The sequence below is a fragment of the Phallusia mammillata genome, chromosome 5 (assembly GCF_965637545.1).
Source record: "Phallusia mammillata chromosome 5, kaPhaMamm4.hap1.1, whole genome shotgun sequence".
In the NCBI taxonomy this organism is placed as follows: Eukaryota; Metazoa; Chordata; class Ascidiacea; order Phlebobranchia; family Ascidiidae; genus Phallusia; species Phallusia mammillata.
Genome location: NC_137256.1, coordinates 1,136,839 through 1,157,856, shown reverse-complemented (window position 1 = coordinate 1,157,856; position 21,018 = coordinate 1,136,839). Strand labels below are relative to the sequence as shown.

The 21,018-nt window shown below is 37.8% G+C and overlaps 2 protein-coding genes across 4 annotated transcripts; both read right to left on the bottom strand.

Annotated features, from left to right (window-relative positions):
• Window positions 1-377: 377 nt before the first annotated feature.
• On the bottom strand, window positions 378-9,472 carry LOC145230597 (NACHT, LRR and PYD domains-containing protein 2-like). Of its 3 annotated transcripts, none has more exons than XM_080096060.1 (14): window positions 8,376-9,472; window positions 8,260-8,322; window positions 7,715-7,813; window positions 7,387-7,431; window positions 6,863-6,946; window positions 6,126-6,158; window positions 5,397-5,834; window positions 4,881-5,149; window positions 3,994-4,361; window positions 3,101-3,376; window positions 2,509-2,647; window positions 1,702-2,061; window positions 1,080-1,241; window positions 378-640 (listed from the first exon to the last, which is right to left on the bottom strand). In XM_080096060.1, exons 1-14 carry the CDS (start codon window positions 8,416-8,418, stop codon window positions 515-517), a joined length of 2,505 nt encoding a protein of 834 aa, XP_079952186.1. In that variant the 5' UTR covers window positions 8,419-9,472; the 3' UTR covers window positions 378-514. The 3 variants fall into 3 exon arrangements, with proteins under 3 accessions (XP_079952186.1, XP_079952189.1, XP_079952188.1); XM_080096063.1 differs by having other exon boundaries at window positions 7,730-7,813; XM_080096062.1 differs by having other exon boundaries at window positions 7,715-7,804.
• Window positions 9,473-9,543: 71 nt separating this feature from the next.
• Window positions 9,544-20,635, bottom strand: LOC145230598 (rho GTPase-activating protein 39-like). Its single transcript, XM_080096064.1, has 15 exons — window positions 20,490-20,635; window positions 20,015-20,140; window positions 18,866-19,039; window positions 17,393-17,437; window positions 16,655-16,775; window positions 15,455-15,872; window positions 14,999-15,168; window positions 13,999-14,116; window positions 13,419-13,601; window positions 12,908-12,981; window positions 12,484-12,593; window positions 12,017-12,106; window positions 11,488-11,579; window positions 10,661-10,830; window positions 9,544-10,383 (listed from the first exon to the last, which is right to left on the bottom strand). The coding sequence occupies exons 1-15, from the start codon at window positions 20,501-20,503 to the stop codon at window positions 10,189-10,191; spliced, it is 2,100 nt and encodes a 699-aa protein (XP_079952190.1). The 5' UTR covers window positions 20,504-20,635; the 3' UTR covers window positions 9,544-10,188.
• Window positions 20,636-21,018: the final 383 nt, after the last annotated feature.

Sequence of the window (21,018 nt, the reverse complement as noted above, 5' to 3'; positions counted from 1 at the left end):
GTTTAAAAATCTGCAAATTTTTATTTATTAAAAGTTTTAAAAACGAAAAGTTTCCCATTTTAATCCTTTTTGCTTGCTTTTTGACAACTTATAAGTTTTCCAACTATTTTAACTTGATCCGTAAAGATTTGCTAAACCGAGAAAGTTCAACGTAATTAAATGCTAACAAATATTTACTTTAAACTCAGTCGAAAAGTTTTTAAGCCGCGTCTGTTAAAAGTTAAAAATTGAACAATCCGAAACCGTAACATGCTTTCACAACGATTCAAACAAAATAATAAATTAATTCCTATTTTTAAAATATATATCTTCTATGGCTTGATGTCTTGTATTTACCGTAAAGAAAAACAAACGCAATTTCATACATCAACAGAAAATCAGGATAAAAGTCAATTTTATTGACAATTCAAACATATTCAGCTAAAATAAAAATAAAAACACACGATACGTGCAAATGCCGACACAATAAACACCAAAAACCACAGTCCAGCTTTAAGCTTGTGCAAAAAAACTTTTATCGAGATTTTGATTTTGCGAAAGTATCTTCGGTTTCTGGGTCAAATTGTGACTTTTTCTGTTTCAACTCAAAGCCAAAGTCACGTGCCACTCCGTCACGTCCGAACACCCACACCTCTGGTCTCTATCAGAAAAAAAGAGAGTTTTGATTTTGTGGTAGATTTTAGTTGTTTTATGAATTAAAGGTTTGGACAAAATCGTTTTTATCCGTATTTATGTTTGTGTTGTCTAATTTTGTTGGCCCCTAACTAGTGGTGGGATTGAATTTTTTTTCAGCCAGTTCTATCACAAAAGTCGTATTTTTCAGCCGGTTCTGTTACAAAAAGTCTATTGACAGTAACCAGTAATGCTAACCGATTTGCTGATCTCATAAAATTTCGTAAGACGGTTCTAACATATAGAACCGGTGCGAAACGGCCAAATCCAACCACTGCCCTAACGTTTTTTAACAAGAATTGCACCACTTTGCCAAAAAAACACGCAAAAAAGTTACAGTTGACTGCACAAAGCTTACTTGGAACCCGCTTAAGTTGGAATTTTCACCACAAATTGACGAGACTTACTGGTGAGGGCATGCTACAGTAATGTCCATATAAGGCGTTGATCTGTTCGTTCGAAATATCGCAGTAAGCGAGGTGAATTCGTTCAAACTTTGGGAGGAGTTTGGTGAGAGAAGAAGTTCCCGCGCAGCCCAACCAACACTCAACCAGTCGGATGCCCTGAATCTGTGTGAAAATAAAGATGGTAGGTCCGTTTTTTGTTGCAGTTGCTGTGTCTAACCAAAGAGTTCTTTGGTCTAACTTTCAACAAGACTGGATTAAGCACTTGTTTAGGGCATCAAGAAAACGTGGCACGACTCAAACTTTTCAAAACCGAATTTGTGACGTTTTTTTAGCAGTTAAGAGCACCATAAAGTAAGATTTTTCCAGTCTTGATGCTTTAATGCGCCAACCTCACCCTTCAAATATGAGACATAACGCATGTAGTAATTAACGGTGTAGTTTCAGTGCATTTACCATCTATCCACCGATTGTGCCCTCAACTTTATCGCGCTTTTCAACGTCCTAAAGGAACTATTCCGGTTTGGTGAATATTTTAGCGCAATTGAAAAAAATAAACTCAACTCAATCCAACCTAGATAAGACTTTAGTAAAATACTTTTAAACCACGGCAAAGTTTGCGAACCTTTTTCCTTATGATTGAAATCCCGTTGGCGAACCTCACGAAGCTGTCCCCGCTGAACATGACCTGTTCCATATCGATTTCCTTCACCGAGTTTTCTTCCAAATACTCGGCAGCGGTCTGCAGCAATCTCATCAAACTCCTCACGTCGCTGCTGAACACAGTCAGAGGATTTCCGTCTACAGAGTCAAGCTTCAGGGTCTGTGGAAGCCCCCGTTTAGCGACGCGAAGTGTAAAGGAGCTGTCGTCGGCCTCCCGAACCTGGTTGAAGAGCTGGAGAGTGATGTAGCTGTCCAGCGGGCCCTGCTGGAACCGAACCTCCGTTGAGGTTTTTAGGATGCCCCGGCGTTTGTCCCAGTTCGTCTGCGGAAAGAAACGACGTTATCGGCTGTGACACCGAGTGACAACGTTTACAACTTGGAGGCTGGACCTTTTTCTTTATACAGTAAATCTCGGTTTAACCGGATTCAGTTAATCTGAATATTCGCCTCATTTGGACAATTTTTGGTCCAACGGGTCCGGATTAGCCGAGGTTTATTGTAGTTTGGAAACGTTAGTAACTAATTAAAAGGATGATTCAAGTACAGACAATTAAACCTGAATGGTCGTCAGTTCGACACCAATCATAAAACAGTCACAAAATTTGTTGTATCTTTTAAACGAGTTAAATAAAAACTTTCTGACCAAAGAATATAGCCTACAAGTGATCGAAAGCTAAACAATCACTAAGTTATAATTTGTGCTTAAGGGATTGGTATGGCACACAGAATTGTTTTTATTTTATTTTAACATTTAAATTTTCCGTCTCACCTCAAACTTCTGGAAGGCTGTAAAGTTTTGCTTGAAGTCATTCATGTTGTTGACGTTGGTGAGTCCGTACATGAACTTGGCCACAACCTCCCATCGGGGATCGTCCATTAGGTGGCGCTCGTAGTGGTCAAATTCATCACTGGTAAATACAAAATTATTTTGGTTTAGACTTAAACTTGAAAAAAGTTATTGGAATGTTTAGGCTCAAAGCAGTCTTTAGAAATGGGACTTAAGCGCAAAACAACTTGAGCTATAGATTTTTTCAAAATAGATGGATTATCTCTGCAAAAAGAAAAATTAATAATGAACAAAATTAATATTTATAATATTTCCTTGACTTTTATCTCCAACTGGTCGTGCAATTGTCGTTGTAAAACATTCTATTGTAGAAAGTTTCAACAATCGCTGTTGTGATCATCATAGCTGCAAACTGCATATTCGCTCTTTATTTTCGCTATATCTACAAGGTCTATCGCACCTGGTTTTTGACCAAGCTACTTTTAAGTACTTGTCTAAGGAACTAATTATTTCATTAAACTTGGCATTAGCAATCACACAAGTTTGACATCAATCAAACAAGAAAGCCTCTTACTTCGAGGCAAAGAACATGAGGTCAAGAGCTGTGAAGAATTCTTGCCAGATCATATGAGAGAATGAACAATTGTGTTCTCCTTCGAAAATCCTCAACTTTAACTTGGTGTTCCGATCCAGGTATGTGACCATGAAAGCCTGGTATCCCTTCTGTGTGAGTCCGACTGACTGGATGTCGTACTGCTTGAAAACTCCCTTCTTGTTGGCGAACATGTTCCGCGCCAAACAAGCGATCTTCGTTAGTTCGCGAACGTCGATGTGACGCATGTGGGCCGATCTGGGAATAGACGATTATTTGTTAAGAAAAGATATTTCGGGCAAAATTGTAAGATGGCCTGAAATAACAAGCACGAAACCTGACCCGAAGCCAAAACTTTGTGAAAATACATTAGATTTGTATTTTTTTATGCTTGTATTTTGTATAATATCGCTTATTTCGTTGTCGCATATTGTTGTAATTTTTTCATTTTGTGAACCCGCCGAAATCGTTGCTTTTAAGAAAATACACCTAAGGCGAGCGTTCGCTGTTTATTTGGTAAAGATCAAAAATAGAATGATTTCCTAACGTGCTACAAAATTCGGGCTCATGTGAAGCCAGGCCCGAATAAAATGCGTTGAACCGGAACTAGAATGCCAGGCCGACAACGCCAACTTTGCTGGAAAATCTTTGTAAAGCATTAATGCAATAATTCACTTCATCACTGACATTTTCAACACGAACCTCAGGTAGATCAAAACATTTATCAGCAAGAGGCAAAGAAGTATGATTTACTTTATTGTATCAGTTAATTTTAGCAGGAGTAATGGTCCAGACAGCCTAGCTGGGTTGGGATTCGAACCAACGACGGATGCTAAAAACATAATGAACCTGATCACCGACATTCAAACACATACCTCAGGTAGATGTTGAGCAGAAAAATCATGACTCTTGTGATGGTGTTGAGAGAGGGATTCCCCGATTCAGTGCGCCGCGGATTTCTCAGGAGGACCGCGTAGAGGATGATGCAAAAGACGGGGACGTAACAGGCTGTTTCGAGATCCGGATCTTCATGCAGAATCCCATAAACTCTTCCACAGTCGTTCCCGCAGATTTGCTGACCGAGCTGCTTTTGTGATGATGCGTCTAATCCGAGGATACGGATGACTGCGCCCGGTCGGTAATCAGGTGAAAGGTCAAACGCCTGACGTGGACGGCACGTGACCAGCACTTTCGCTTCAGCGAGAAGTTTACCGCTCAAAATGGAACGGAGGAGGACGCTGACCTGAATGAAAAGAACATTGTGCTGTAAAGTGAATGAGGCGCAACTGAGTGAAAACAAATACAACACAGCGACAGATTTAGTGGTTTTTTACGCTGAATTTTCTTGATCTGATTTTAATGACCCTGAATCGTCACAGTTGCTTTACTTGAAAGGAGATTTCATTATTAAGAAAAGATTCACTACGTGAGGTGCAACTGTTCACAGTTAAGAAACAATTTGAAAACTATGGTTTCAAACCGAAAAAAAATGTTTAAATCGATAAAAAAGTCGAGGTTTTATTTAAATTTGTTGTTATTTTTTTGCTACTATCGTAGGTGTTTACATGTACAGGCAACGCAGTCTGTACCGCAACCCTACTGATTTATTGGAATAATTGTTGTTTTTAAAATACTTGTACAGTTTCCTACGCAATAAACATGTTGGAAATGCATTATGAACCGTTCCGAATTTAAGTCTAAATAAACGATATTTTTACAACTTTTTTTATTGATTTCATAACGAAACTATCCATGTTCTCACCTTAACTTTGTCCTTCATTCCGACCTTAGGCACAGGACTGATTGCAATATCTTCCGAGTTGGCTTCATCCAGACCATCGAAAACCAAAACAATATTTGGGTTTTTCTTGATCTCGTGGAGGATAAATTCCTTCTCCTCATCCGAAAACTCTTCGCCGTCGGAAACTCCGTATTTGAGCAGAAACTCGACCAGAGTCAACTCCTCGTTACAATCGATGTCCCGGATGTAGATGTAGCATACGATCTTTGTGTCGGGCAGGATTTCTTGGTCTAAAAATCATAAATTCCGGTAGGTGGCGCACTCAAATGCAGTTTGTGTATAAATGCTGACGGTTAGGGCTATTAGGGTTCGTCTGGGGTTTCATCATAATAATAATAAATCAACCTAATAACCTAGATGTTTATGTTAAATTTAGCCCCTAACCCTACCCCAATTTTACTAGTTTTTTATAGCTGCGCCCTCTATCGGTATTCAGCAAACCGTGTGTGCTGTGAGTTACTGTGTTAGTAGCTCTACCTAAAATCATCTGAACAAACTTCCGAGAGAGGGTGCTCTTTCCGATTCCTGCTTGTCCCGTAACCAAGACGCGGTTGCCATGCTCCATTATGTACTTGGATCTCGATTGTGGCGTCATAGTGCTGCTTTCCGCCTCCTTGCGCGCATTGTTCTGTGACAATGTGAATATTTCCTCAATTGTGACGTTTCCACGCGGAGCAATCGCCATCTGGAAGTTAGAGCGCCTCTGGCGGCCGAATGTGGTGTCGTTGGATGAGATTCGGTCTTGCTCGCTCGTCAGTTCCAGTTTGACCTTGTCCAAGGGCGAATCGAGTCCGATTGGGGCCTGACATTCACCACACGCCTCCTGGGCAAGGGTCATGGCACCAGAACGGAACTTTCTGACCGCTGGATCGCGCTGCACGCTCGAGTTATTTTCCATGGAGTGGGATGAAGCGCCTGGGGACAAAAAGGGGAATTTTGCTGGTTCGAAAAACCTTCCAGGGGTAATAATTGAAAGTAATTCAAGTTGCACCACTGAAGCTAAAATACATACCTTCTTTTAGGGAACCTTTGTTTAAAATTATTAATTATGAAAACTTTATGTCTTTTCGTGTTTTTGTAATTGAAGAAAACGTGTTTTACTCGATCACGTACAATTTTATGACAATAGCGGATATAGGTTTGTGAAGTAAGCGATACGTAACAACACACTTTCTTTGTTCGGTCACAATGAGCAGTATAACGTACCTGCGCTGTGATGAAGATAGGACAGGTGTTGGTCTGAAAGAAAAACATTTCCATGTCGTGGCGAAACTTTGACAAATATGAAAGTCATATTTGAAACAAACGTTTTAATTCAAGGCCATTGCAACACGGAATAATACCAAAAACATTTGTTCTTTTCACGCGTTTGAACTAAGCTAGTCCCCAAACGAACTTCGAACAGTTCACTATGGCGAAGTTATTTTAGAAATTTTGCTACAATTGAAATTTTGCTACATACACGAAACTAATTTTGCATGAATTTATGCCCAAGGTGAATACATAGTTGGTTTGGGAACCGGCTTAAACGTGGAAATTGCTGCGAGACAATTCTTCTGTTGAAAAAATACTAATTTTCAAAAGAAATCAGTTTTGCTTTCAAGCTATGTATAAAATATTAAATTAATGTCACTTTAAAGGATCTCAATCGCAGAATAAGTTGCAGATTTATGAAGACGTTTAATGGTGAAAATAACGGCTCAAATAAACGTAAAATCGACATGCTTCATTGTTCAAACGTTTCGGCAAATGCTCATGCCTTCATCAGTGATTTGAAGGCCACATCAGTTACACCTGTTTATATCCACTTGAGTCGCATAAAGGAATGATAAAAAGGTGCGTAGAAGACGTAACCTGTGTATAAACACTGGCATTGCTGGTTTAGCGTTTAAATCGTGTGTTTTACAATTTTTGTGCAAACGCAGTTATTAATAGAAACTTACCGTCAGCTTGTTGTTGGTAGTAATGATTGTTGACGACGTCACCAGCATGTATGGATGCCACGTTCTCACAATTTACTCCTCGACCTTGCAACAAAATACAGATTAGCCTTGAAATAAAAAACATTTCAGCTCTCTGATATATTGAACGGGGTTTTCAAACTTTGGCGCAGAGGCAGAAAGTCTTCTGTTGGTTTGTAATTGTTGTCATATGGTCTGAAGTTTCTATTAGCTCATTTGCCGATGGAAGTGATTTAAGCGATAGAGCTACTAACACCCCTCACGGTAGACCCGCATGCACATTTAGCTAATTTTCGATAAGTGGCACAAAGAGCTGAATAATTTATTTCCAAAAAGCGATAGGATTGGTGTAGGTAGATTTTCCGATTGAGACCAGGACAATAAATAAAAGAAACAAAGCGCTCAAGCATGCTCCAGATGTCCAAATATTGAGTTGAAAGTTAAATGGTGTTTTTGCCTTCGCAACATAAGTTTTGTTAACAGCGTGCTGCATTTTGCTAACTCACCACTGATTGGGGGTGAAAACGGAAACACTGGTTCATGTTCGGCGTCTGGAAATAAAACAAATACAATGTCACCCTTAATGTTATAAATTTAACTTGTGGAAAATAACGGCCCAAACAGACTTAAAAAGCGACCATGCTTTGTTAGCGGCATTACTGATGATGGCATTAGCATTTGCATAAACGTTTAACCAACAAAGCATGTCTATCCGGGCCGTTATTTCCCTTATTAAACTTATGAACAGATCCGTATATAGCGTTCCAATTTACCTTCAATGTTACGTTATGTTATTGTGATCAAGCAATAATGCAACAGCAAAATTTTGATTACTTCTGTAACATTCACCTGCACTGCTTGGCAAAGATATTGAAGTAGAATCGTCAAAAGCTGAAATGGAATGAAGACGCTGACTGCGGGGAACTGGGATTTCTAAAAAATAAATTTCAAGTCAGCTCAAAATATCAGGTTGTTAAATTTGCAAACACTGGGTCTTCAAACCAAATATTTCTGACTTCATGAAAAATCCCGTTACATGTATTGGTCCAGTGGTGGGATTTAAATTTTTTGTCAGCCGGTTCTATCACAAAAGTCATATTTTTCAGCCGGTTCTGTTACAAAAAGTCCATTGACAGTAACCAGTAATGCTAACCGGTTCGCTGATCTCATAAAATTTCATGAGACGGTTCTATAGAACCGGTGCGAACCGGCTGAATCCCACTACTGTATTTGTCTCATGGCAATCAGTTCTAAGTTTGCTGCAAGGCTTTAAAAATACAAATTTTGCAAATTTTTTTTTCTTAAGTCAAGATCTAATTAGTTTCTGTATTAACAACATGTTTTAAATTATTTGAAACAATAACAGTTAACAATCCTACCTTGATGTGTTCGTAGTTGTGAAGTTCGTAGAATTTGCTCGCTATTATGTCGGAGGAGAGGACCTAAAATTTACGAAATAAGTAAAACGTTTTAAAATTTCTGCAAAAAAACTCACCTCTTGTTCTTGGACTCGTCACTTGATTATTTTGTCGCGACATTTTGAATCAATTTAGAAATAACGACATCCAATACATTTTGACCAAGCTTATTTGTTAAACGTTTCACCACAAAACAAACATCTTTGACGTTTTCCACCCAAAGCCTAACCTACGTTTGTTTAGACTTCTTTGAAAAGACCTGAGTTGAAAATTGTCTATCTTATAATCCGCCAATGTTTCTTTCTATTACAAAGCGAAGTAGGTAGCCTATGTTGCATTTACTTTTCTTACTAGCTATAGCGCTATCCACACACATTCACTTAAACCCTACATTTATTTTTCCTCTTTGTTTCTTACTTAAACCCTAAATTTGTTTGACTTTTTGACTTTCTTTACTTCACCAATTGCGTTTTATTTAAAATAAAAGCCTGTCGCCTAAAATATGTATTATTGCATTGTGTATTTAACTTGACACAAATTGCGTTTTAGTGACCGAGGTTTACTAATGCCCAAGTAGAGAAGACCTCTCCTACCCAAGCAAATTATACGTTCTCAACACCCATTCACATTTTGCAGTCTAGTACAGTTCTGCAGTGAGCAAGCTAGTATGCTACCTGTGGAACTTCTGGTGTCTGCACCCCGTGTACAAACGCCTGCAAAGCGTTCACGCCTCGGGAAAGCCCGAAGTTTTTCCAGCAGGCCTCGTGTGTGTCGCAACTCAGGTTTTCTGAATTATAATTACTTCAAGTATCAAGTTACAATTGTTTGTTGTGACGAAACAAAAGCGATCTGTCGTGTCACCTACACACCCACACATGTGCTACAATAGTCGCATTCCAATAATGATACGTAACCGGTTATTTTCGTTTTAAAGCGGGTTTCCAACGAGCTTCGTGCAACCAACCGGAACGATAAGGCTTGTTTCCTGTGTTTAAAATTTCGCTGACGAGAACCACTGCTTTAAATATTATGTATACGATTTGTTACTACATTATGTATAACTTGACTGTGATTTGCCAAGTTATAATGACTCGGCATCTACTTCATGTTCATCTTTTGTCTCAAAACCACACTTTTCTCGCTTTATAGTTGATAATGCACCTTCTTGAAAGCTTTAGTTCGTGGGTTCGAATCCCACCAGAGTAAGATTTGCGACAACTTGTTTAATCGTCGAAAGCAAAATGATTCAATCTCTGAATAACTTTTAGTCGCGAAACAAAAACACAGTGAACCATCCGCTGGGTGTCGCTGTCACCACGCGAGGGCGCTACATACGTCGCGGCGCTAAAACAACAAAAGCAGGTGATTTTTGGGGAGCGAAGCAGTAAAGAAGGGGTCGAATGTAAAACGAGCAAAGTTTGCTGATGATTGCAAGGAACACAAGAATGAATTCAACCTCATATGTAATATATATGCGAGACATCCTCCAAATATCCACTGGGAATGCTGGATGACGCAAGCTGGTGACGTCAGTGATGACGTAAGCGACACCTTGTTTGCGCATGCGCAGTGGAAAGTAACACAACAAATGGGGAATCCCCCAAAGAAAAACAACGAGCGCTGTACAAAGTTGCACTTTCGGTGGTTTCCAAACATTGCGTCGAACTCATTGCTTTGTGACGTCATCGAACGACAACAAAGCTGCGTTATGACGTCATACTGAAAGCGCGTTTGGAAGCAGGATTACAAAACAGTGGGCGCTTAATAAAAACTTCAGTAATATTCGGAAAAATCGCGACAGAATAACCCAGTGTGACGTCACTATGCTTCACAAGTGAGGTCACAGTCATGGCTCAACACGACGCCGTGTCCATGGTGACGATGACGTCATTATAACACACCGTCGAGGAACGAGGTGTCGTAGTTTAACACTAGAGTTCGTATAAATGACATTTCCTTTCGCGTGTTCTCGAAGATTACCCTGGGGTCATCCGACTCACACCGGAGGCAATTCGGCGCCATCACCATCGCAAGGTTGCTCGCGTCCATCTTCGTGATTCGGGCATTCTCCTCGCGGGCGAACACCTGTCAATCAAACAGTCACGTGTTTATAGGGCGGCGCTTCTAAATCTGGCTCATGGTGCTCAATAAATTTTAGGAAATAAAACGCATTATTGCGAGACTCCAAAAATAGTAACTTGGTCAAAGAGCGGTGTTTGCTATTTTTTATCAATATTTACTATCTTTTTATTACACAACAGTTGTTTGTTTGAAATATAACGGTTTCGGAAATGTTCGGAAATCCGAAATCGTTACGCAATCTTTCGGAAATGTTCGGAAATCCGAAATATTTCGATCTTACCTGAAGGAACTTGATGAGATAGGAGAGACAGAGTCGGTTCAGTTCAGGAAGCTGATTCACCACAGAAATCGCGGCATCTGGATTGTTAAAGTTTGCGACGCACTGCTCATACCAAGCTGCAGGGATAAGAGGTTCTTCTAATTCACGATACCACAACTTTAACAGGGAGCCTGAAAAAAACATAGGGTCATATATAACATGGGTTTTGAACATATATAAGCTATTGCTGCCAGGCATAATATCAAGTTTATAGAGCTCTTCTGGCAATTGTATTTTTGCTCCAACGTTTCGACGTCCTATGCAGGTCGCCTTCATCAGAGTTGATAACACTGAATGCGCGTAGTGCAATGCACGATATTGATTTTGAACAGACTTGCTGTTAGTTCGTTTCATTTTTATCATCGGTGGGCGGGCAACGTCTGAATGCGTTATGCCCACAATGAGTCCGCCGTCAAGTTGCCCATTTTATTTTTTCGACTTGGGCAACTGGTGACTTTAATTTACTTTAACCCATCGGAAACTACTGGGTTGTCGCAATGCCGCTCAAGTTTCTTGCTCAGGAAACACAAGCGACCGAGATGGGATTAGAACCCATGACCTTGTGATCACAATGCGGATGCGCTAACCACTCAGGCACACGTTCTTGTATTTAATTTGTGTAATCAATCATTACCAATTTGTCTATACTTTGTAAACAACAAAGGTTTCTTTTCAGGCGCACTTTTAAAGGCATATTTGAACTCGGAAACCATTTTTTCCGTATTTGCGAATTCGGAATCCGAAGTTGGTCACGTGACGTACGAAATAATCCGAACATGACGTCATACCTGGTACGTGGGGATCGTGCAGGTTGTTGGGGATTTCCCACCGGTCGATCTTCGCTTTGAGGATGTTGACCTCGTCGATGTCGCCTGGAACTCTGAGAATTAACACGAAAAGTTTACATAACGTCGTGGGTTCGAATCCCACCGCAAACCAAAACCAATCCATTTTTTACTTGTGGCACGAAAAGGGTCATTAAACATTTTTCTTGGACAGTTATTGCATCAAAATGACAAGGATATCTTACTTTAAGTTCTATTATAAATGTAGTGATTTATTTCTAATCAAATAATTTTAGTGGCAAACTATCAAGTAAATGTCTGAGAATGGAAAAATGTTCTTCAAGTAACAGAATCAGTCTATGAATTTACATGCAATATATAAAAGTGACATCTTCAGTTTGGTTAAATCTACTTCGCAAAAAGATTTATGTGTTAAAGTTTCAACTATAGTTTTGTTGCCTATTGAAAAGTTTATTGATAAACATCGGGCTAGATTTCTAATTTTTAAAGCAGAAATTTTTTGCGTCATTACCTAAATATTCCCTCAGTTTTATTTCCTTCAAGTCGCAAAACTTCGTCGGACAAACTCGTCAGAATCCATGGAAGTCGTCGCTCTGGATGTCTGGGTGGAAAAAAATTCATCAGTTGGTTTGCGAAGAAAATCAACAATCAACAAAAAAAGGAAATTTAAAAATATTATAATTTGGGAATAACACAGAAAAAACGTATATTTTGGGCGTTATTTTCCTGTTAAACTCATGAACAGATATAGCGTTACAAAACACAGGAAAAATTAGTAATTTAAATAATGTGTCGTAAATTGGGATTTTACGTTTAAGCGGTTATAATTATGAACTCTTTAATGAAACAGAACTTTAGTTGACTGGGAAATCAAAAATTGCATGCAACGGCATTTGTGAAGTTTGTACAACATTAGATGTCGCGATGCAAAAAAATCATATAGCTCTAACGCCCACTGGCGGATGTTGTTATACCAACCTTTCACTCTGAAGTTCAAGAATTTCCTGCAAAGTATTTCCGAACATGGAAGGGTTGAAAATGGAGCGCTGTGATTGGGCGACCTCGTCCGCGGTCGGCTTCTTGTTGCCCTGGAAACCAATCACGTGATGTTACAAATTTGTGATAAACCGAAGTTTAGGTCCGCCAGAATATTTCGGCCGAAAATGACGTTTTGGCCGCAACCTTTTTTACGCTTGAAATATTTCTGTTTTATCCCAATTACAATTTTAAAAGGTTTCAATTTATAATGTTATCGGTCATTACGCTGCTCGGTTTGCACAACATACTCTTTGTGACGTTACAAACGAAATAGTGTGACAGAATAATCTCTTATTTATACGTTTATTATTTACATTAGAGGTATTTTTTAGGTTTACATGCAAGTTATGCGGATTGCACTTACCCGTTTTGCTCCCGTTTGAATGATTTTGTTGAGTCGCTTGAGACAAACATTCGCATACAAGGAAATCTGGACGCCTGGAATATAAAAGTGGAATCGATAAAGAAACAAATATTGAAGATAATTAATGCACAGATAAGCGACTTTTTACATGCAACAAATATATGGCAATACAATTTTTGGACAGCTTGTAACGCACACTCTCTTGCTATTTCTTCATTTGTGGGATATTGTTCATTGCGACCAACACGATTTGCAAAATGCTACATTTCGTAGTCAGAAAAGCTTTTCAATGCGACAACGTTATCTAAACGTTACTTTTTGGACAGCGTGCCTAATTTCAGTTTTCCACACAAAACAAGCCACTACTAAACCATTACTGCAATTACATCACTTGCAATTAGTCGTTAAAGAGATTTAAACATAGGTTCTCTTCGGTTGCAGCACAACACATACCTTACGCAAACAGGCCACTACTGTAACTACAAACACAAATTAAAACCAACCAACTCACCTCCTTCATCAGGCAGATCAAGATGTGTGTAAATGTACCCTTCCAAGTAACTGTGGAACTTATTAGAGGGAGGGAAGAAAGCCAAACACATCGCCAACAATTCCAATCCCCTTTCAAGCGATTCTGAACGTTGGTTGCCAGTAGTTTGCCGACAAAGTTGGATGTAAATCTCATCACGAAGACCTTGAGAAAAATGTGTAAAGGTCAAATAATGTGACGCGACAAGGACAAAAATTGGTTTACAGGGCGTTACGGGAGTTCAAGGTCGTAAGTTGTTTTCAATGTCAAATGTACTGTGCTGTATTTCTTCACATATTTTGCTATGTAACCACCAACTTAAAAAGTAGCTAGATTGAAAAAAACTGCCCAAGAGTTTGTCTGTAGCAAATACATTTCAAAGAAAGAGTTTTAACAATTGTTGTTGTTGAACCCAGTGCAGAAACGCTATCTCAAATTTATATTTACTAGTTTTTTTTGCATAATCATGCATGGATTTTAGTCAGCTTTTAAAAAGTGCAAAGCTGTAAACGACACAACAGTTTGGGGGGTTTGAAACAAGTTGCACACGCACGCCACCTACCGGCGTTCTGCCATCCCTTGGTGACGATATCGAGTGCTACAGTTTCAATTTTCTTCACTTTCCGGTCTCCCATGTAAGCCTGGATCAACTTGAAAGTCTCACAAGCATCTTTCTTCGTCTGCAAACAAATATTAAAAGGAAGGTTGAGAAAAGTTTTAATAAATTTGGCGAAAAAGGTTTTGTTAAGAATTGCAAATGTTTCATAAAGTTATGCCCAAATTTGGCAAAACCTTTTTTACATAAAAATCAGTGTCCACTAGATGACGCAAGGTTGCTGATTTTTTAGTATTTCTATTCGAGCGTTTTCGCATCTTCTCTAAGCAATGGATCATATGCTTGTCGGTTTAATTTTGTGCAAGTAGGAGTGATATATTTATTTTAATTTTTTTTATCGTGAGTGGTTGTGAATCACTTGTGATATGGGGAAACTGCTACATCCTTCCGAAGTTTAAAAAGTGCAACAGTAAAAAATCGTATTTGTTTAAAATACTAATACAGTAAACCCCGGCTAATCAGCATCTTCGCCTAATTTTGACAAACTTGAGGTACAAATGATTTGTAATGTGGTAAGGCTTGGACTAATCAACATCGGTTAATCCGGATCTTCGCTAAACGGGTCCGGATTAACCGAGGTTTACTGCTATCAAAATCGCATTCCTGCACTATTTCTACAAATCAAATCAGCAAAATGCATCAACGCAAGACAATCACAGTACGCCAAGCCCATTGAAGGTGCTATACCGAATCAGTCGGTCACCAAGCATTCCAGTATAGCAAGGCGCAGGCTAGAAAAATATAGCCTGCGGTGAGGTTCGAACCCACGACAGGAGTCTTTCCACGCAAGACCAGGACGGAAAACAAGCAATCAGACAACTTAGATCAACAACACGTCATCCGTGTCAAAAATGTCAATCACTTCAAACACTACGTTTCCAGCCCTCAAAAATACCAAGTATGAAGTAATTAACTACTCGGCCAGGCAGGTAGATTGTTGACTAACCTGTTTACATTTTGTCATGATCATCGGTTTTCGTATTGGCTCTCTGGTCCACGACAACATAGTGTGGATTGTAACTTTCTTGCGCAGAAGACCCTTCGTGTGAACATTCATGTTTTTAGCGAACGATTCCATGTTGACTTTTTCCGAAGCACGCTTTGAACGGCGGAAATCTACAAACAACATTGTCAGGTGTTATTTAATAAACTCAGAACAATCCTAAAGACCTGGTTCAAAGATTAATGGCAAAAAGAATCATGAACATGAAAACGTAACATCTTTATGGAGCTACTTTTCCTTTGTTTATCGGTGTTATTTACCCTGATGAAGGCGACCTGTCGAAACGTCGGAATAAAAACACAATTGCCAGAAGAGCTCTATAAACTTGGTATTATGCCTGACAGCAATAGCTTATGTATGTAAACGCTAGCTTGAAAAGTGAAATGAAACGAATCTTACCTTTCTTAGGAGGAGCGCTGTGCTGAGGAAAACTCTGACTCTTGGAGAGCGCACCTGAGTTCCGGTCACCACCACCACTTGCGGCGCTCTGCCTCTTCTCCTCTCGGTCCTTTCTCTTCACCGGAGGACATACATCGGGCATTCCCTCATACGATTTTGTCCTCGAGTAACCCCCGTTCCCGACGAGTTCACCTTCGGAATGCAAGTCAGGCATCGTGGCATTGTGTTGGTCCACTGATAATTTGATCTGTTTCGGTCGAATTTCGGTGGAATCAAGCGATCCCTGCCCGTCAGACGCGTTCCAGTGGTTCTCAAGGTTGTTCTCCTTGTCGCTAGTGGGCGCTGGTGCGAACCCTCCTAACGTTACGTTCTCATAACTCGGATTTGAGCATGAGAAACTGGTGCCTTGTTCAGCAATCTGTTGGAAAAACATAATTTGATATTGTTTATTAAAACAATGCAAATAAATTTACTGAAAAAGTTTTCTGCTTTATTTCTATCACATATACAAAATATACTCAAAAAGAGCAGCAGACGATCAGCGTCAGTGTAATGTTTTATTTTGAAAAACAGAAATATTAATTTCGCCTATTTGGGCATCATCAGTTTCAGTCTTATTTAAATATTTGATAAGTGTAGACAGTTCCGTCGGTCACCACCCTGTTACAGAGGCTGATTCTTGTGGTCTGTTATCACATTACACTTATTTCCATCACATATTCTTTAACTTTGAAAAGCGAAAACAATAATAATTTAGAGAAAAGTAGTCAAAGAAACAAAAAACCTAAAGTTGCAAACATTTTTGAGTAAAAACAATCACTCAAATAAAACAAAAAGTCAAACAGTTTAATATTAATCTATTTCATGTAGAGGTTTACAATAATAAACCAATAGAAACAAATCATACTACGCCAGGCCTATTAAAGGCGTAATACCGAATCAGCCGGTCACCAAGCATTTATCACCAGAAAGCAAGGTTCAGGCTAGAAAAATCTGGCCTGCGTTGGGATTCAAACCCATGGCAGCAGCTTTTCCGGGACTCGCGCTCTACCAACTGAGCTACACAGGCTCAGTGGAGAAATCCGCCGAAAGTTGAATCTCAAGCACCGTTGCCTGCCTCGTATGCTGCACATGTCAGCTTCGTAGTGGGGGATCGCCAATAGTAACAACTTATTTGCTTCAAAAAAGTTTAACGGTGACCTGTGAGTCAGTTGACTTTCGTGTTTTTCCTGCGGAAGTTCGATGACGTTTCTTGTATTCTTGTGCTCGTTGAGTTGGTGTCATGTTTGTGTCGCTGCCACTACTACCAGTCGAATCTCGTCTGTGAATAAAACAATTTTTTCTTGCAACCAAAAGTTTGACACCTCGTTAACAAAACTTATTTTGTCACTAAGGAAAAACCTACAATTTATGACTTGGGATTTTAAATTTTTACAGAGACTTTAAAAACTTGATAATATAGTGACATCAGCATATTTACGTCAACTTTTTATGTTTTACGCTCATCAATAAAAATTTTGTTTATAAAAAAAAATACATGACAAAAAATTTAATGAAACAACTCTGAATGGTAAAAATAGCGATCATATTTACAGTAGTAATACAGTGGCGTCAACATGGAAATCATATGTTTACAAGGAAACCAATACTTTGATGCCGGCAATAACCAATGTTTAAGATAGGTGTAAGTGTTTGTTAACAATTTACATCATCCGTCCAAACACACTCACATTCCACAAACACACTGGGATTTAGGCCATATGTCAGCAAACATACCCGAGATATTGATGTACTAATTTGGCATTTCTAACCAATAGCGAAGATATTGTTAAATTTTAAACCACAATTCATGGTATTGATTAGATTATGTGGCTTACTTCAGGTATTTTTATTCTTTTGTTATTTTTATCGTTGCTACAAACAAACAAATAAACTAACCTTCCAGCGAGTTGGCCACTGTTCGTTCGTGAACCCATCGCACGTCTGTTGAACAATAAGTAAATTGAAAACAAGTGAATGAATTAATTTTTTTTAAATCCCATTTTAGTCACATAAACAACAAGAAAAAAGTATAATTTTTAACACAGTTTTACATAACAAACAAGCAACTAAATACAAAGCTTTGCTGAATAGATAATTGAATACAAGTCAAATTTGTACTTTTTACACCCCGACACGCATATAGTTTATTGGATTTTTTTATAACACAGCCATCCATATGGCTAATATCTAATTTATAAAAATACTTTTTGCATGTAAACAACTTATTTGTGAAGAATAACTTTCAAACACCTTCAGTAATAAAAAAGGTCATTTCTATGCAAATTGAGTCTTCGCATTTCTAAACTTTCCTTGTAAAATGATAAAGCATCATATTTTTGCTCAAGAAATATTGTTACCTGTTCAAGCAAGTCTCTTGACTTCAGTGATAATTGATTTAATATTCTGATAAAACCACACAACTCATGTAGCTTAAAGTTTACACCTGGCAGTATTACTGTGACTAATGTCAACTTCTTAATAGTAATGCTATAAATAGAGTTACATCTGTGGGAAACAATACCATGACTAATGTTCTCCTCAAAAACAATTACATACATGTAATAAGACAATGAAACCAATATAATTTTCTGAAATATTAGAAAAATTGTGTACAAAATTTCTATTTTATTGTTTTTATTACTGCATGGCTAATTCATAACAAACAAATACTAATGCTGTTTGAAACTTTGTCTGAAACATAAATACACATATTCCAATTTTCACAGAATTAGGAAATATTAACTAATCTTCATGATTCTCAAACAAAGATTGTGTACCTTTATTAATTCTATTGCTAATTTATGCAATACTATTGCTGATTTTGACTTTGACATAAATACACATAACCTAAGCTTCATAGAACTTTCAACACAATAAATATTCTTTCAAGCTAGATAGATAGATATTGACTACTTAAACTTCATGATAACTTATGTGACTGTTCTGTCCTGACTTCAGATACATCCAGGTCAGCAGTTGTGGAGCTGACTTACATGAGCAGAGGAAATGTCTGTGTTTTGGAAATACGTGATTAGATACAACAGTGATTCAGATGTAGGAAGTCAGGTTTATGTTACACTCTATCTTACACATCAGTTTCGTGAATAAGGAAATGGCTGTTGTGTTTTCAACGGTGGGAAAAAATTGTACAAACACCGCAAAATAAACAGATGCACATTTTGAGTTTATGTAATCAGATTATAGCTTAATGAGGGAAATAACGGCCCAAATAGACAGAAAGGCGACATGCGTTATTGTTCAAACATTTTGACAAATGCATTATTTTCCTCATTAAACTTATGAACAGATCTGTGTATAATGTTTCTGACTTTTACAGTTACATTTTCATTATTAGACACAAGTTATTACCTGTGTCTTGGTTTTGGTTTCACTCCGTCATTATTTCCGTCAGTTTCTTGTTTCAGTTTCTGCAGTTTTGACAGAGGAACTATATCTGCTCCTTTGGGCCGATGCCAAACTGTTCGTTGTGTCCCTGCGTTGTAGTAGTAAAAGCGAGATGTCTTCTGGTCAAATAATTCCCACCTAAAGAAATACTTTTGTGTTTAGATAAACTACAATTAGGACCACAAGACATGGACTTGAAGGGTAGCATAGATAAAAACACAAATACATTTTATTCTACATCACAGGCAGTTTTGCAAATAAGGACTTTTTATTTTCCTATCAAAGCTAAGAGAATTAAAATTGAAAGCAAAACACTGAATGTAACTTGCTTTAAACTCAAATAGCCAACATTTGTGAAATTATTCATCTGCATACTTTAAAACTCAGTTTGTTACAAAAGCTTCATCGAATAAAAACAATGAAAACCAACAAAAAAGCATAAAGCGTTTTTGAAACAATGGCCAAATTGTTTATGTTACACCATGGATGACTAACTGGGGTTGACACAGGCCGAAAACCCAATAATTAATCAAAAAAATGTTTATATTAAGAAGGATATGACATGTTTATAAGTAATGACCATATAACACAAAATATATTGGGTGTAGTGGCTACACACAACAGGAAATTACTTCAGTAGTTCAGACACTATTACAACTTCCAGGACGTTTAAAATAAACTTGGAACGTACAACATGTGCATATGTGTGTTAGGATTTCAGTGGGAGGGATATATTATGGACCACATGCTACATCATTCTATTTGTAACAGTACAATAAATAGATAAAGCTTGCTAAAATCAAACTACACAAGGAAGTCACACAATTTTAGCATGGCAGTACAGGGTATTACAATGTTATCATGTTTTGGTGTGACCTATATAACTCTGTAACCAAACAAATGGGAAACACTCAATATTTACAGCATTTGGTATAGATGGTAAATCAAAACTGTTTGTATGTATAAGTTTATTTCTGTAGGTTGAATAGCATCTGGCAATGTTTAAGAATAAAATGTGCTTCCTTTTTGCTGTGTAAATCTCATAACCTATTTGCCCCCTTAACAACAGGATTTATCGCAGATTTTTTGGTAAACAACAAAATGTTTCTTTACCATTGTTCATCGGACGATTGTTTGTAGGAGACGTCATTGGGTGGTTCCCAAACACATTCTCCAGTGATGAGATTAGCGTACATTCGCTCCCTTGTACGGGGTTCAACTATTTCAACCCAATCCGTCCTATAACAAAAACTTGTTTAAATTAAAATTTGGCAAAATTTTGTACTTGGTTTGGAAACAATTATTTCCACGTTAAAATTGATGAGCTTTTGTATTTAATGTAAGACAAATATATTTCCTAAAAATAAATCTTTTTAAACTTGTGGTATATATAACTATATACAAAAGAAATGGGAATGATTCCCAAAATTTATTTACTGGGAATAATAAAGTTTATCATTTAAGATATCTGCATTGTAGTGTTTGTTATTATAGCTCACTGAAGACATAACTCTATGAACAGTTTCAGCACAAACACACTATCTAATTAAATTCATGGAATAGAAGTAAAGGTTAAATGTTTACTTACCCCATCACAGTCATTTTAGTCCAAACAGAAATCCAAATCAAGGTGCAATTTGCACACAAGATTAAACAGAGTCATTAAAACGGCAAATATCAAATTTTCCACACTTATACCTAAACTTACTTATCACCTGCAGAAAAATAACATAAATTTTTAAGACAATTTGTAAAAACACAGACAAATTTGAGTAGAAAGTAAAAAAGTTTAATATAAGTTTACAAAACCAAAGTTTCCATTCTCATGTGACAAATAATTTAATTACTGGGTGCAACACTAGTATTCAAAATACTAAATGCAACAGTCATCCATTAATTGTTATGTTCAGACAGTAGGAAGAAACGCAGCTATTGCTCGATTTTGTACAACTCCTGGGGTGTTGTTTAGTTTTAAAACACAATTGAAGAGTTTTACAATGGTTTTTGAGTTCTTGTGTATCTATTCATCCACACTCAAGTGCCATTAAACACAGGAGTCAAGTTGAAAAAAGGGGTGCATGCTTTTGAGTAGAAATGTTTAAACCCAACAATTATTG

Bases quoted from the DNA above. Each gene is read 5' to 3' on its own strand.
- LOC145230597 (XM_080096060.1), bottom strand. From the start codon at position 8,418: ATGTCGCGACAAAATAATCAAGTGACGAGTCCAAGAACAAGAG. The intron at 6,947-7,386 runs GTGAGTTAGCAA...TTTTGTTGCAAG, and splicing joins GTTTTCACCCCCAATCAGTG to GTCGAGGAGTAAATTGTGAG. The intron at 3,377-3,993 runs GTATGTGTTTGA...GTCTATTCCCAG, and splicing joins CTGCTCAACATCTACCTGAG to ATCGGCCCACATGCGTCACA.
- LOC145230598 (XM_080096064.1), bottom strand. The intron at 12,594-12,907 runs GTAAGTGCAATC...ATTGGTTTCCAG, and splicing joins TTCAAACGGGAGCAAAACGG to GGCAACAAGAAGCCGACCGC. The intron at 10,831-11,487 runs GTATGACGTCAT...TGTTTTTTTCAG, and splicing joins GCACGATCCCCACGTACCAG to GCTCCCTGTTAAAGTTGTGG.